The sequence below is a fragment of the Myxocyprinus asiaticus genome, chromosome 50 (genome assembly GCF_019703515.2).
Source record: "Myxocyprinus asiaticus isolate MX2 ecotype Aquarium Trade chromosome 50, UBuf_Myxa_2, whole genome shotgun sequence".
Lineage (NCBI taxonomy): Eukaryota > Metazoa > Chordata > Actinopteri > Cypriniformes > Catostomidae > Myxocyprinus > Myxocyprinus asiaticus.
In genome coordinates, this window is record NC_059393.1 from 24,425,272 (window position 1) to 24,442,558 (window position 17,287).

Consider the following 17,287-nt stretch of genomic DNA (forward strand, 5'->3'; position numbering starts at 1 on the left):
AGCGGACTAAAGTCTCTAATAAAAATAAGTGCACATTTCTAGCAGGTTTGATGTAACATAAGCTCTCAACCAGACTTCAAACGTACTTTTCTTGTCCTTTTACTGAATCATTTATGACATTCATGCTCAATATAAAACATTCTTCATTTCTTAAGCATTTGAAACCATTCCCTCTTTTTCAACCTCTCTCTGTATGTCCTTCATTGTGACATTTAGTCCTCATGCACAGATTTACACACACACACACACACACACACACACACACACACACATTGGTAAGCACTCTGCTTCACTGCGGTTGATTAAAAAGAAGCAGCTTTCTGCAGTCTCTGCCAGGGCTCATAATTCACACATCATTTGCATCATTAAACTCTGTTCCCATAAGCACAGACAAAAATCAATACCAGAATTTACTGTTCAGATGTATATGGATGTACAGGATATCTATGAGGATCAGTGTATGTTTGAGCATGATATGCCAAATGGGTTAGTAAATGGAGCATCAAATATATCTCCATCAGGTGTCATTTACAACCAACCATTTTCAAATAAATGCTTTGTTTTTAATGCATCATATATAGCTGAATCCATACAGACACAGTTGTGGATAAATGTAAGACTGAATCATTAGGGTTAGGGTAAGGGATTGTTCACCCAAAAAAATTAAGGAAAATTCGGTCAGTTACTCACCTCAGCTATGTTGTTACAAACCCGTTCCAAGTTTTCTCTCTTCTGTGGATCATAAATGGAGGGATTTATCGTTGTTGTTATTATTGCTCTTCTCCATACAGGATAAGTAAAAGCAGCAGCTGCTGAGCTAAAAAAAAAAAAAAAAAGCTCATTTTCATTTGATCTTTAGAACTTGAAACATATGTTACTTAAGTAATTGAGTAGAAGGTGGTTTATTCATCTTATGATTGTGATTAGTGTGATCTAGTTGAGATTGAGATCTGAGTTCCAGGTCAGAATCAGAGAAATCTGAAGTGGGTTTTCTCAATGTTACTGAGACCATTTGTACTGCATATAAAAAGAGGTTTGCCTTCTGCCCACACTTTTGACAATTAACAAAAAAAGATTTGAAACATCACTTCATGTGGTACGAAAACACCCACTTCAAGCTCAGGTCACTAGAACATTCCTCATGCTGTCTTTAACACCTACGACTAAAACCTCATTAAAAAAGAAGTGTTCAAATGTTCTAGCTATAAAAGGATTCACTTCAAGTCAATGTCAATATTTTCTGTAACTTGTGTTAAAGACAGGACTGGGTTTAAAATGAAACCCATATTTAAACAATATTTTATTCATTAATTACCTTTTTTACAGTAGCGCCATCAGTGGCATAGCCAAGAGCACACCCAGAATATTAGAGCTTATTCTTTGACTTAATAAAATGGTTTAAAATGCATACATTCTGATTTCTGAAAGTGTGAAAGAACTTTTTGAATGCACCGCTTCTCTGTTGTTAAGGAAAATCTGGTTAAAAAAAAAATGGAGCGAAATCTTGGCCCATCCATTTTTATTGAGGCCCACCCAAAAGCAATTTTCTGGCAACGCCCAGAGCTGTATTAAGGTGCTCCGGGGCCCCGGGGTTTAACGTTTTACTGGGTCTCTGTCAGCCTTCAGAGCAGGGGGTGGAGGGTCTGTGTGGGTGCCTCATGCCACCCTCCCCCCGCAAGATGCCGCCCTGGGCAACTTGCCTAAACCCGCCACTGATTACACAGTCTGGTTAGGGCACCAACTCCCTAGGGGGGCACCAGAAACTCCACCTGTTGCCCTTACTGGCACATTATACGTTATTCAAGGACCCAGTAGCAGTTGCAGAACACAGACTATCGCCTTGCGCTCGCACTTTTGCCTTGCGCAACTTTCAGAATTTATGCATTTTTAAACGTTTTTATAAATATACTTGAAGTCAAAGAATAATCTCGAATATTCTGGGTTGGCCAGGGTCTAATTTCAGCCCACCCTTGGCTACGCCACTGTGCATATTACGTTATCTTAATATTGTAAGAAGCAGTTACTTTGCAAGTGTATGAAATGATTGGGTTTCCTTTGAATGTTGAAACTAGAACTTTACTTTTACAGTCCTTTACACCTCAAGTGTTAGAGTGGAAAAGTCAAGGTAAATATATTCTGTCAAACACTTCAGTCTACAAATTAAACAAAATGTCATTCTTTTACTTTTGCAACTCTACTTGCCTTAGGTCACAGGTCAGAAAATCACCATGAGCAGATCTGTCCACAGATGTCTCTGAGATTGACTTCAGTTAATATACGGTTAAAGGCAGAATGGTAAATGAATGCGGACAACGATGACTTAAAGTGATTGAATGTCAAACAACAAGAGTCAGAGGTGAAACACAAATGGAAAAACCTACACTGCAAAAAACATGTTCTTTAAGTAACATTTCACTCAGGTTTGCAAATAAAGCTGCAAAGAGAGGTGTTAATTTACATAAGAGATAGTGATATGATTAAAATATTTTGTCATGTTGCAGGAGAATAAAGAATACCACTTCATAATACTTTTCATTAATATTAATAAAAAACAAACATTACATAAAGCTTAACAGATCAATAGTTCATCCACATTTGAATGTGAATAGTATACACATAACATTGTAACATAAAATGTATGACATTTAAATGTAAATTACCTAATGATCGCATTACATAAGGTAATATCTGTTAATGATTTATTAATGAAGGTTAGGAAAATTTCATAAAGTGTTGCCAAATGTCATTCATTCTTCTAAGCCTCTCACACAAAGCCCATGAAATCAAAATCAATGTTTTGTCATCCACGTCTATTAGCTTTGAGTTTAGCTAGTATACAGCTAAAAGGTGAAAAAAAACAACAAAAAAAAAAACTGAATTTTCTTCGGGTCAAACAGATACAAAAATATCGATGACATCATCTTGCACTCATGGGCGTATACAAATTATTGTCCAATAAAATTAATTCAAGATGCCCCCTATTTCCACTGCCAAATAAAAGCAAGTAGCCAATCATGGGCTGTAAACTAAAGGCTATTGGCTATTTATAACTATAGATATATATATATATATATATAAACCGTCCCACCTAACTTCCTGTTTCAACAGGAAATACGTCAACACAGGAAAGAAAACTGCGCTTGTCAAACCATTTCACGGGGTCTATAAAGGAATTTAAAAAAGACGCAAATTGGGGCCTGGGTAGCTCAGTGGTAAAATACGCTGGCTACCACCCCTGGAGTTCGCTAGTTCGAATCCCAGGGCATGCTGAGTGACTCCAGCCAGGTCTCCTAAGCAACCAAATTGGCCCGGTTGCTAGGGAGGGTAGAGTCACATGGGGTAACCTCCTCGTGGTCGCTATAATGTGGTTTGTTCTCGGTGGGGTGCATGGTGAATTGAGCGTGGTTGCCACGGTGGATGGCGTGAAGCCTCCACACGCGCTATGTCTCCGTGGCAACGTGCTCAACAAGCCACATGATAAGATGTGCAGGTTGACTGTCTCAGACGCAGAGGCAACTGGGATTCGTCCTCCGCCACCTGGACTGAGGCAAATCACTATGTGACCACGAGGACTTAGAGCGCATTGGGAATTGGGCATTCCAACTTGGGAGAAAAAGGGGAAAAATCCCCCCCCCCAAAAAGACACAAATTTCATTTTGAAAGCGCACTGATTTTGCAACGTTTTTGCTTCTCATTTACACTAGAACAGCATTTTCCTCCACTTAAAACTGAGACTTTCGAAACGCTCTCCATTACTTTGGAAAACGTTGATTTTAGGAAAATAAAAAAGGAGTTTTCAAAGTTAATTAGAAATTAACTTTACCATTAGGGGTCAATATGTGTCCCCTGCATTTCATTCTCAGGGGCATTTGTTTTTCCTGTATGGGGGCAATTTGTTTTCTAACTCAATAAAAATATACTGGGTGCCATCCTTTCAGGTGAAATATTTCAATTTAGTTCATTAAAGTTAACAAGGGCTAAAATGCATAACTAGGCCTAGAATATAATGAACTATATCAGATTGTTACAAATAAAAAACAAACAAACAAACAAACAGAGGAGTTCATTACGAGTGCATTTTTTTGACCCAACATTTAAAATTGTGGGGGCATTTATGCCCTGAGCCCACCCTAATTTCTGACCCAGTTATGGACAAAACGACAGAGATAAAACAACAACAGCACGTTTTATTCCTAAGCTCTTGGCTTTACTGTCTCGCCAATCAGACTGCATCGTATGCACAACATAACTACTGACAAATCGAGTAATGTTTGACAGTCGTTATCGGATTCGGTACTTTCTTTATCAGGCTGATGGATGTGCACAAACTTCGCATAAAAAGTAACTGAATTATCTCCGGTCGACCCGGTTAAAACCCGCTTGTCTCGGAAGTAATTAATCCTCTTAAAGCGTGTGATGACACTCTTATCAGTGTCAAACGGCTGCAGCTTCTAAATGTGCCACGAGATCCGTCAAGATAAATTTGCACGAGGGAGGAACTTTCTGACAGATGGGTTAAATGAATCATTGGCAAATGTGCTTCACATGGAACTCATTTTCAGTGAGTGAGTACAAATGGGATGAACTCAAGGATGTAACCACTTATTCAGGATTGGTAAATGACTACCAAATGTAATAATTTAATAATCAACCATAGGAAAAACTCATATCAGTAGACCACTCATGGGGGGTGCATGTCCCCTTCAATGTCTATGGTATTTACGGCCCTGGATGAACTCAAATAAACTCGTTCGATGAAACAGAGTGACATACAGTATATTGCACAACTTTACATAGTGAACTGCTATGAACTGTTCAGAAATGGACAAGGGCGCTAGCATCAGTATGGTCAATCATTTAGACTTATTCAGCACAAACCATAAAACATGCTCCACTTCATGCAGGAGGAAGTCGCTCATGTTCCACATTATGATTATCAGATGCTCTGGCTCATGATCTGCAGGTGCATATATATGGCAATTAAACACCTGCTTGACGGTTCAATGGACTGACAGAAATGTACTATGCTATCTTTGTGACTGTTCACATTTGGCATGCAAAAGAGCAACTCTGACCCAGCAAACAACCTTTGGTTCCCAGAAAGTTCTGGGACATTGCCGGGTCTAATGGGGGGCTTGGGGGGCATTGCACCCATAGATTTTCAATGTGCCCTCTAAAAACTTCTGACACCCGCCTCCTGGTCCAATGAAGAGACAACTACTTGCCCAGCCTACAGCCATGCACTGGGAACATTAGTTTAAGATTATTGGGGATTATTGTTCCTAGAACATTGGAGATTGGTTTCCAAAACAGTTAACCAAACGGGAACCAAACGCTAACATTAGGGGAACATTCTGTGTTTGCTGGAGATACCAAGATTATACACGTATATAGTTATGCATTTGGATGACATAAAGGAACTCTCAAGGGCACTAGTTGATGGGTCGTTCACGAACGATTCGTTTTTTTTGAACGAATCTTTTATATTACTCGAAAGAACGAGTACTGTGTAAAATCCATGCTCGTGTTTCGTTAATTTTTTTCCCCTCCCCTTTTCTCCCCAATTTGGAATTCCCAATGCCCTCTAAGTCCTTGTGGTGGTGTAGTGACTCGCCTCAATCCGGTAGCGGAGGACAAATCTCAGTTGCCTCCGCATCTGAGACAGTCAATCCACACATCTTATCACTTGGTTTGTTGAGTGTTACTGTGGAGACATAGCGCGTGTGGAGGCTTCACGCTATTCTCTGCGGCATCCACACACAACTCACCACACGCCCCACCAAGAGCGAGAACCACATTATAGTGACCATGAGGAGGTTACCCCATGTGACTCTACCCTCCCTAGCAACCGGGCCAATTTGGTTGCTTAGGAGACCTGGCTTGAGTCACTCAGCACGCCCTGGATTCAAACTCGTGACTCCAGGGGTGGTAGTCAGCGTCTTTACTCGCTGAGCTACCCAGGCCCCCGTGTTTCGTTCATTTGACGCGGGCCAGCCGCATAGACTCTGTACTGGAAACACAATTGATTAGTTCACCTCACGAGTCAGTCTTCGGGTATGAGTCTCTCGTTAATTTTCACGCTGCATATACTCAACATAGGCTGTACTGGAAGCAGAAATTAGTTCATACTCCCAACGTTCCTTAAATCAAATCTGATTGTATTTTTGCCTTTATAGTTTCATGAAGCTTCTTTATTACTTGCAGTGCATAACTATGTGAATGTTTCTGTCATGATGGTTCTTTTCCATAACACTGAATCTGGTAATAAAGTGTTAGTTAAAGCTTTAAACTTTCTGAATGATGGGAAAAATAACATTTATAAAGCATGATGCCTTCAATTCAAGCCCAGTACAACTTTTATCTTTCTTCATAAAATATCATAGACAATAAAAGCTATTAGAAAACTCCATATTATTGACTTGACTACTGAATTGATTTGGAATAAACTGTAATTTATTTTCCCATCATGAAGCATCCTCTTGTTGTATTCAAATATCCATGTCAGTAAAATGATCCAATCTTCCCATCACTACAGTGTAGTGTGTGGAGATCTCATCTGCTGACTGCAGGTGTTGGCAGTTCTCCCTGCGTCCCACATCAGCACAGCAACGACAGCAGGAAATGACAGTCTCATCACTCATTCATGACAGTGTTCACTTTTGTTGCACAAACAGAGCATATGCCAACCCAACACTACCCCATTGTCCACTGTCAGGAGGCACCGGAGCACAATCTGATCCCGTAACAAGCATTTCTAAAGAAGAAAAGTTGATTTTGGGCTTCCAAAACGTTCAATAACGTCATTGCTCATCATCTAGTTAAACTGGACCATTTTTAAAATGCATTCATGGATTCTGATGTCAGTAAGTTATTCTAATATCCATCTTCATTATATAGTTCCTAGGAGACGTCCTGAAATCATCTCAGTCAGGTCAGATGTCATCTGATGCTCTTGACAGACGTCTCGCTTGGATTTCTCTCATTCCTTAGAGGTCTTTCATGCAGTGTCACAGATATTCCCTTCATTTTTCATCGCCCTGTATCTACTTTCCATAATGTATGTTCAAAAATTAATTATACCTGCCAGTGTAAATGTATGAATAGTAGTGAAATAAGAACACAGTAAGGCTGGAAATCAAAAACTGGTTCCATTTTCTTCAGTCCTAACATGTCATCATTCATTCACCCAATGGTGTGAGTTTGGCATGCACTGCAAAAGAGTATTTTTGACTTATTTGATGGTAAAAATATCTAAACATCCTTAAAACGAGGTAAAATAGCTTGAGGAGCAAAATGGCACAAGATAATAAGTCTTGTTCTCAAGAGAAACTAAACTCGAGAACTAAATTTGGTGCAGTTTATGCTTACAACAAGAAAAGACTATTTGCCAATGGAGTAAGAAAAATAAACTTGTTTTTGCTTTGAATCAAGTTTTTTTGCTGAACCCCATTGACAGTTTTAAGCATAAAAGCTACAAACTTTTGTTTGATTTCTCTAAAAACAAGACAAAATAACTTATGTCATTTTGCTTCTCAAGGAAGAAGGGGGTGGGGGGTGTTCGGGAAACCTGTTTGAAATTACACATTTCACCCTTAAACATGAATAATCACCAACACCAAAGCTGAATGAAATATGAGATCATCGTAAAATTATGAATGCTATTTATTATACCTTCATGGATAAATAGAACAGCCTGTTATCTGCAAATATGCCGACTGAACTATCAGGCAATATGTATGTTTGTAGTAAAAAAAAAAAAAGATGAACTGAATAATGAATCTGCTGATTATCATGATTATAGCACTGATAAGTATATTTATCATTCTTTAACATCACCTTTACATATCAGTGGTCTCATTTGTGCTTTGATATGATGTTTGCGACATCAACAAATACATTTCAGCAATTACACAATTCAAATAAAAATACGTTGTTTAACACACAGTTCACTTTTCATTAACAGAATAAAATGTAAAGTATAATACACACACATACACACGCACACACGCACACACGCACCCACAGCCCATTCAAAAAGACACACAAACAAAGAAATGCACATGTTTGTATTGTTCAGGCACACAATCAGTAATTCTTACACAAACACTCAATGTGTCCGTACAGTGACATCAAAAGTATGGAGACCCTTAATTCACGTTTAAAAATGTCTGATTGCCATTCCATTAGATACAAAATACCAAAACAAGTGTCATTTATTTGCAAGAAAGTTTGAGTTTGATAAATATTTGAGTTTGCATTTTTGCAAAGTTAGCGGCCGTTCAGATCGATCACGTTCTTGCGCTAAAAAAGTTTGACGCAGTGCAACATACCGTATATAACAAAACTCAGATGTCTCGAGATGCATTTTTTTCTCCCCTTTTTCACCCAATTTGGAATGCCCTATTCCTAATGCGCTTTTAAGTCCTCGTGGTGGCGTAGTGATTCGCCTCAGTCCGGGTGGCGGAGGACGAATCCCAGTTGCCTCCGCGTCTGAGACCATCAACCCGTGCATATTATCACGTGGCTTGTTGAGCACGTTGCCACGGAAATATAGCGCGTGTGGAGGCTTCACGCCATCCACCGCGGCATCTGCGCTCAACTCACCACACGCCCCACCGACAACGAACCACATTATAGCGGCCACAGGAGGTTACCCCATGTGACTCTACCCTCCCTAGCAACCGGGCCAATTTGTTTGCTTAGGAGACCTGGCTGGAGTCACTCAGCACGCCCTGGGATTCAAACTAGCGAACTAGCGAACTCCAGGGGTGGTAGCCAGCGTATTTTACCACTGAACTACCCAGGCCCATCGAGACGCATTTTTAAAAGCTGAAGTAGAAAAAATCTGGCGCAAAACAATTTGCAAGACTCCCTGCAATGGTCAATAACAGCAGTTTAGCACATTTTTACAATAAAAACAGACGCAAAAATGTGTTCGGTGTACACAACACCTTAGTTCTGTGATATTGTATCATCTGACGAATAAGTGTCGCTTAAATACTTTTCGTCTTAATTTTAAAAGCGATATCTATTGTTTTATAATTTGAAGCCAACAAACTTCTTTTTGTGAAGGGTTTTGCTTAAAAATTGTGCATGTGCATATCTTTCTTTGGAAAATAAACATCACTTGCATTGATATTTTGTTATATAATGCAACAACAATCAGACACATTTAAATGCAGATTAATTGTCCAAATACTTTTGGGGGGGGGGGTATCCTTGTGGGGACTTCCCATTTGCATCTATTGTTCATAAAAGATGCTAATTAAAATTACTAAAGATTATACCCTCTAAAACACATCTTTTGGCATTTTTAGATATAAATTAAGACATTATTTCATATCTTGTGAGCTGTTTTTCCTATTTTTCTATTTTTGTGGATGGAAGTTTTTTCTTCGCCTTTTCACTATTCTTGTTGGGACATTTTCAGGGACAGCAAAACCTGCGCACGCACACACACACAAAAACTTGGCTTTGCCATCGTTCAACACCTGTACATAATTGAGGCAAACTTGGCGATAATAATGATGAAGTCTAAATTAAACTAAAAACATGCAAAGGACCAGCATGCATTTACAAGATGGAATGCACATGGCACGATCACACAGCTAAACGCAATGTCATACTTCCCGAAGACGCACGTAACAGTCACCTTGTCCGGGAAAATTACAATCTCATGAAATACACAGAGGCTGGATTGGTCCAATCAGAATTCAGGAGACTAATGAGGCTACATACAGTGAATACACACTCTATTTATCTACAGAACTACATAAGCAACTCGTCTGAAGACAGTTTTGTCACTATGTACACAAAAGGCATCAGGGTCCAGCCGCGAGAGGCTGCGCGATGTCCGAGTCACGTTGCGCGTAATTTTGCGTGGAGCATTTGCGAGAACGCTCCAAACTGGCGAGGCTTTTTAGGAATTTTATTTTTGAGGCAGTATTTCCTTGAAATGTTCAGGAAATCGTCAAAAGTTTTGTATGTTTCCAGATAACGTGCTTGTGAAAATATACTTCACGCTTTGTGTGACAGGTACCATGTTGTTCTTCCATTGTCTGGTGGTTTCTCCTGTGTGTTGAAGATCTGTTGGAGGGGTTTTGTAATGTTCGGGGTTATAATGTGGTCAGCTTTGGTCATTTTCTGTCAGGCTGGCCGATCTTCAGCAGGTAAAGTCTTCAAAGTTGCCCTGGCCGGGATGGTGAGGTAGCATGTTAGCTGGGTAGTTAGACGGGGTACGAAGGTTGTCACAGGGAGCCTGCAAAGACAGACCAACAGACAAGATAGATAGAGAGACAGATCGAGGCAGACAGGCAGGCAGATGAAACAGAGAAAAGAGAAGATGACAGCAGCAGTTAGAATCGCAGGCCCTTCAGACGTCTAATTAGAGAAGAAACTGAATTTTCTTCCTGTCGACTGATACTGACCCACTCAATGCAATTTCTACTGAACTGAGACCTTGAATACAATTTTTAATTACTGCTTGAACCTGTAATACTTCATTCAGAAATGTAGAAAAGATCAAAGCAAATCTCCTTATGATCAATTACTTGCATTATTATATAGAATTATTATAAGTCTCTTTTGGATGGCAGAATCTTGTAAATTAATAAATATATCTAATTTGTGGAAACTATTACTGGATATTAAAACTGCACCATCCTCTTCCCTTCCCTTTTCTGTCTATTTATTTTCTCCCGATAATAATTCCTCTGTCAATTAGAATGTTCGTAATGGAATACTCGCATAGAGCATTCTGTGGAGTATCAGCTTGAATTCTAAATGTGCAACGTTCGTAAAAAATGTGAAAATTCTAAACGATAAAGTGAAACATTGCGCTTGTGTAGTGATACTACATTATTTTACAATATAAAAATAATTATTTTATACTAACAACAAAGCGTTTATTAAAACTACTTTTCAAACAGTAAAATACTATATAGTAGTCACATGACTTTAATCCGTTTGACACATGATCTCCTTACATGCACATCCAGCAAATGGCATATCGAGAGAGCGAAAAAATCCACTTTTATTTAATCTAAATTTTGTGCAAAAAATGTAACTTCAGTCTGTCTCATCAAATCAGTCAAAAGATGTTCAAATTACAGTTGATACCAAACAAACTTTGAATTAACAAAAATTCCGTCAATGTAAGTCTATGCGATATTTCATTATCTGCTGTGCGAAAACCATACGTCCAATCGGTTAGAAAAGTCATAGCACACTGTTTCAAAACAGTCTGAAGGTCTGTGCCAAGTTTGGTGGATGTTGCTTGAAAGCTCTCAAAGAAGTGATCGTTATTAATTTTGGTCTTGGTTTAGGGATTTTGAAAAAATCCTAAACAAAGTTTGTAGAATGACAGTATGTCGACTTTGTCAAGCCAACATAATGCAAGGTCAAGTCGAGCAACTGCACAATGGAATATAGCACCCCATGTAGTGTGCTCTGGCTGTATATTGCACATTTTGGTAAATGTAGTAAATCATCACGATATTCCATGCATACAGAAAGTTTGCATACTGTACACAGTACATACATACTGCAGGAGTATTAGGAGTAGTATGGTAGTACACTACCACTGTTGCTCACTGTTGCCTATTAGTGTGACATAATACAGTATATATAGATATGTAGATAGTAAGATGGAAAACAGATGGATCAGATAGATGAATAAATATATACATACGTATGTACATTGTGTTTTCTTCATAACAGGACTCTGAAAATCACACAATCGAGAATGTTCTGAATGGAATACGTAACATAACAGACTGCTTGACTAGTATAACTGAGTATTGCCGACTATTTAAATGTTACATTTTAAAGTAGCATCTGAAAAATGAAGCATTGTGCATTGTGATATTACCGTATTGTCTGGAAATAAAGTCGCACCTCTGCTTACTACTCAGTAATAGCTACGACTGTTGCTATCAGTGAGGTTTTCATCTGTTCATGTGTTTTGATGTGCAGTGTGTTTGACTGGCGGACATCAATTACGTTATAATTTTTATGCTTTTATGCACTTTGGACTAGAAGTCACAGGACCTTTCGGATGACCAAAAACAAACGCAACTTATATTGTGGAAAATACTGTATAGTACAATATTATATAAATGATATAACATTTATTCATATGATTTCGATAAAAACGTTTCATGCAGTAGACTGAGTTTTTATATCGAATAAAAACGTTTTTTGCATTTTAATCCAATTTTGTGGAATTTTTTTTAAACTTTTGGCAGTCCGGTGAAATTACGAGTCAATAAAGATTATTGTCTGTTAGTATGTGAGTGCAGGGTTCAGCACAGATACTGGTGTGATAGTTACTAACGTGACGATTCACATCGTTCAGACTGAGAACAGCTCCTCGGTCATTTTTGTTGCTCCGCTGATGTTTCTTCTTAGCACAGCGACACAGTTTGTACTTGATCACCTGTGAAGAGAGCAAACAAACGAGTGTGACTCACAGCTAAATACATACAATTCATGTTTGCCGTTTGCCACAGGGGGAGCATTTCATAAAGCTTTTACAAAAGTTTCTTGACACATTAGAGATAACTGCAAAAAAAGGGGCAGTTCAGACTGAACACGTTTGACGGCTACTATGCCACATCTCGCCATTTTATCCAGCTCGGTTAAACGGCATTGAACAAATGAATTCACACCACACTTAAAATATCCGACCGTATCGTGGTTCTGGGTACTTCCAAATTCTTGAAAAACATCACCGGAAGATAACTGAGACTTTACTGAATCCTCTGAAATGAGGTTAAAAGACATTCAAAACTAGATGTTTAAGGTGTTCAGGGTGGGTCTACTGAGTTGCTATGCAGTTGCTAGGGTGTTCCAAGTGTTTTCTCAAATTAATATCACACCTCGCCTCAACAGGTCACATGACTTGAGTTATCATTTATGTCTGTAGCACAAACGAGACAAGTTATACGCTGACATTTAATACTTTGGTTTAATTAACTAAAAAAACCCCACAAAAATATTATCAATAGTGATAGTGAATGCTTAATTTTTTCTTCTGTTTGATCAGCTGTTGTTCTAGATACCGACAGAAACAATATATTTGAAGCATCAGATCGGAGCGTGTAACCGGGGCATTTGCCTCAGTGCCAGTTCCCATGAGGCCCATCTGACACACAGTACAGCAGAGATGGATGATAGACTGCTTGTTATTGGCTTACGCTGTCATGTTCCAGGAAGTCGGCTTAAATCAGCCAGATAATGAACACGAGTCGTGGAACTGACAGCATTTGGGCGGCATTTCCTGTAAAAGTGCCAGTTTCCACCTGCTGTATCTGACAGACCGTTCTGTCATTGTCATGATGTCATGGTGTTTGAATTCTGTTGGGTTTACTAAAACGAGACACACGAGAATCTTCACGTTGAGTGTCCATTTATCAAAACTGCATAGCAACATTATTTATATTTATATTATCTTTCAGCAGAAACACACTGAAATAAATTGTGCCGAAAAAACAGATAAAGAAAAAGACAACTTTTAGAAGTGCATCACTGCTCCAGCTAAAAGTTTTTGTAACAGGGACGGGTGATATATCAAATATTCACAATATATTTGCACTGTTTTTTTTGTTTTTTTTTGGTGATATAAAATTAAGCAACAAAATGAATATGATTATGCCATTTTTTAACATTACATAAATACCAAAAATAATGTGTTGATTTAGTGAAAAACATGCACCAATAATTTTTTATTAGATTTTTACAGTATTTTATTTAAATTTTCCAAATTATTTTACAAAAATACCAAATATAATGTGTTGATTCAGTGGAAAACATGCACCTATTATTTTTAACTAGATTTTTACTGTATTTTATTTAAATTTTCCAAATTATTTTGTAGAAATATCAAAAATAATGTGTCGATTTATTGGAAAACATGCACCAATTTTTTTAACTAGATTTTTACTGTATTTTACTTAAATTTTACAAATTATTTTACAGAAATACCAAAAATAATGTGCTGATTTAGTGAAAAACATGCACCAATAATTTATTAGATTTTTACAGTATTTTATTTACATTTTCCAAATTATTTTACAAAAATACCAAATATAATGTGTTGATTTAGTGAAAAACATGCACCAATTATTTTTAACTAGATTTTTACTGTATTTTACTTAAATTTTACAAATTATTTTACAGAAAAAGCAAAAATAATGTGTCGATTTAGTGGAAAACATATAACGATTATTTTAAACTAGATTTTTACTGTATTTTATTTAAATTTTATTATTATTTTTTTTTTTTTTACAAAAAGACGGTGAAAAACTGAAAAACATGCACAAATTATTTTTTACTAGATCTTTACTGTATTTTAGTGATTAACCAATATGGGTTTTTTAATGGCCGATGCTGATGCTGATATCCAGAGAGCAGGGTGGCTGATAGGCCGACACAATACTGATATATTAATACAGTAAATAACATAAAATTGCTAAAAATAATAATACATTCTTATTTAGCACTATATTTACTCAATTTCACACAAAACTTTAACTCTGTAAAAAAGAATCTAAAAAAACCAATATTATATTTTAAATGGTAGATAGCAGATTCTTCTGATTTCTGTTTAGTCGTCAAATTTTAGTAATTGAATTGCACATGAATACATTTTTAATATATTAGGAAAAATAAAATAACAGTACACACAGTAGAACAGCAACCATGGATGGCATGTCCAAGTTAGCAATCGCATTTACTCAAAATAAGTGAATAAGATATTTATTATACTGCACGTGAAGCGCTTTTACTTTGAAGTTGCACTCACGCGCTCGTGCGGATCCAGCGCGAGCAGCAATCTCCTGACAGTTTAAACGGCCTGGATCGCATTCTTGGATTGTCACGGACTGACCGTCATGATTTGTGAATGAGAGGAACTTTAGCTCTGACACGCGGACCGTTTAAATGAGACTGTGCTGCACACCGGTCTATTATTGTAGTAACACGATGCACGTAACAACAAAACAAACCGTGACTGGACGTTTACATGTCTCAGTCGCTTCACATGCAAGCAGGTGATTTTCGGCACCCTCAAGAAACAAATCGGCCACACGGGAATATTTATCAGGCTAATGCAGATAATTAAATAAGTTAGAATATCGGCCGATTTATCGGCCTCTGCGATATATCGGTCGACCACTACTGTATTTTATTTACATTTGACAAACTATTTTACAAAAATACCAAATATAATGTGTTGATTCAGTGGAAAACATGCACAAATTATTTTAACTAGAATTTACTGTATTGTATTTAGATTTAGCAAAACTACCAAATATTTTAAATATATTAAAATAACTACTTATAAGCCATTTCAGAGCAAATACAAAAATATTGAGAATATACTTTCATAAGTACAAAACAGAAGTCAAAACACTGAGAGAACATTTTCATTGCTTTATCACCCAGTCCTTGTGTGTACTATTTTTGCAGATGAGAATGAGGTTTATCAATCATCTTCAACAGAAGATTGGACTATATTGCATCTTCTCTGCTCAGTTACCTGCTCGATCACCTGTTATTACAGTCCAATGACCAACACGCAATTTCACCAATCAGAAGATAATTTCACACATTCACCTTCAGGGCACTGATATCTCGTTCGCAATCACATCTTGAGCAAAGACTTGAAAGCTAATAATATATTACACTTCGTTCGCTGATTGTAGAAGCTCTGACAAAGAGTCTTGAGTGCATAAATGCTTCACCTGTTCCAGCTGGCTGGTTTTGTGAAGGTCACAATGGAGATCAAACATAATAATGGGTGAAAGCAGGAAATACGACATTTTGAGTGACTGAGAAACATTCTAGAAATGTCAATATTGAGGGTAACTATTTCAGATAGGTCCTTGAGACACAGAAATAGGAGCAAGTAAATAATTAACAGGAGTAGGTTTGCAATTGTGGCATGGAGGTCTTACCTCATATAGATAGTCGAAGAGCTCCAGGATTGTTAAGATACTGGCACCAATGAACAGTCCCATCTGCCCGCCAATATCACCTGAAACAGTACAGCAGGGTAATTACTTTCTAGCGAGCCATTTTAGCAAATGGGTTCCAAAGAGTCATCATAGAAGTGTTTCCAACAGGGTTTTGTTTTTTCAGCAGGGTGAACATGTTGTCATATGAACAACCAGTCAGTAATTAGACTGACTGAAGTTTGACTTATCTTACAAATGAACGTTTTTTAACATTGCAACGAACACTTCACCGAATTCAAAATAATGTCCATATATCTGATATTTTCTGTTCTTATAGTCACATTCAAATTTTGTGAACTCATCTCTTGAAGATCGTAAACACTGCTCACCGAGAAGTCCGGCTAACTCGTACGCTTTCTTCTGCTCGATGGTTTCGTAGTTCAGAGCTTCAAAGAAGATGTCCAGGACTAGAATGTTATCTCTAAAAACACAGCAGAAGGGAAGAATGAAGACATCACAGTGGCTTTTACTTCCACTATCATCCTTCATGCCATCCTCAGAGCATCGATTCACAGTCTCTGCCAATTTCAAGCATTTCATTCTCTAATCTGCTGGAGCTGTGAGCAGATGGCTGGAGTCGAGCCAGTGTGCCGCCACGGGTCGTTTCTGACACAGCTGGGGTTGATACTGCAACTGATACATGCAAAGCACTTTCATTGCATTTGTCACCATCAAGTTGCAGTGCTTATTGAAAATGAAATTGGTTGCAAACTTTGACCCAGATCATATAATTGATCTTGGCAGATCATGACTAGTTTTGCTTCAGAACCCAGATTTGACATCGGACATGTGCTAAATGTGCTTAAAATCAAACATTGAAATGTATTACTATGAAATGCACAGGCCCAATGAAACTTAAAATTATTCACATAAAATAAGAAAACTGTCAATTATGGTTTCTACAGTAAACGTCTCAAGTATACGTAAACTGTACGTTACTGCATGTAAGTGCAGATGCTTCTAGCAACGCAAGCTCGATTTCATGTGTTGTTGCGTTCGAAAATGTGCACACAATTCATTACACAATGCAAGTATGCGTTGCATTCTCAGCGTTGCCACAAGGGGCGCTACAGCGGCCATTAGTGTGAACTGTTCGCTTCTACGGCGAGTTTTCTCTTTCAAGTCAACTACTGTCAAGGCATAGCAACTATTTCAAGAGAATATTGCTGAGAAAGTAAGTTCAAGCCAATATATTTATAGAAACTTACCTGAATAATAACAGTTTAATGGCACAGACATTTGAAGGTAACTCTATCGCCTTGAGCCACTGT

General features: G+C 37.8%; 1 protein-coding gene across 8 annotated transcripts in view; it reads right to left on the minus strand.

The window, feature by feature from the left end:
* Positions 1-8,375: 8,375 nt before the first annotated feature.
* Positions 8,376-17,287, minus strand: part of LOC127439015 (acid-sensing ion channel 1B-like) — a 238,925-nt gene continuing 230,013 nt past the window's right edge. For 5 of the 8 annotated variants that reach the window (XM_051694993.1, XM_051694987.1, XM_051694991.1 and 2 more), the window contains 4 exons: positions 16,346-16,437; positions 15,957-16,036; positions 12,335-12,436; positions 8,376-10,258 (listed from right to left, as the gene is read on the minus strand). In XM_051694993.1, the coding sequence (XP_051550953.1) occupies positions 10,163-10,258; positions 12,335-12,436; positions 15,957-16,036; positions 16,346-16,437 (370 nt within the window). In that variant the 3' untranslated portion in view covers positions 8,376-10,162. Of the gene's footprint in view, positions 10,259-11,689; positions 11,723-12,330; positions 12,437-15,956; positions 16,037-16,345; positions 16,438-17,287 lie in introns of all 8 variants that reach the window. The other 3 variants (XM_051694988.1, XM_051694986.1, XM_051694989.1) reach the window with 3 other exon arrangements.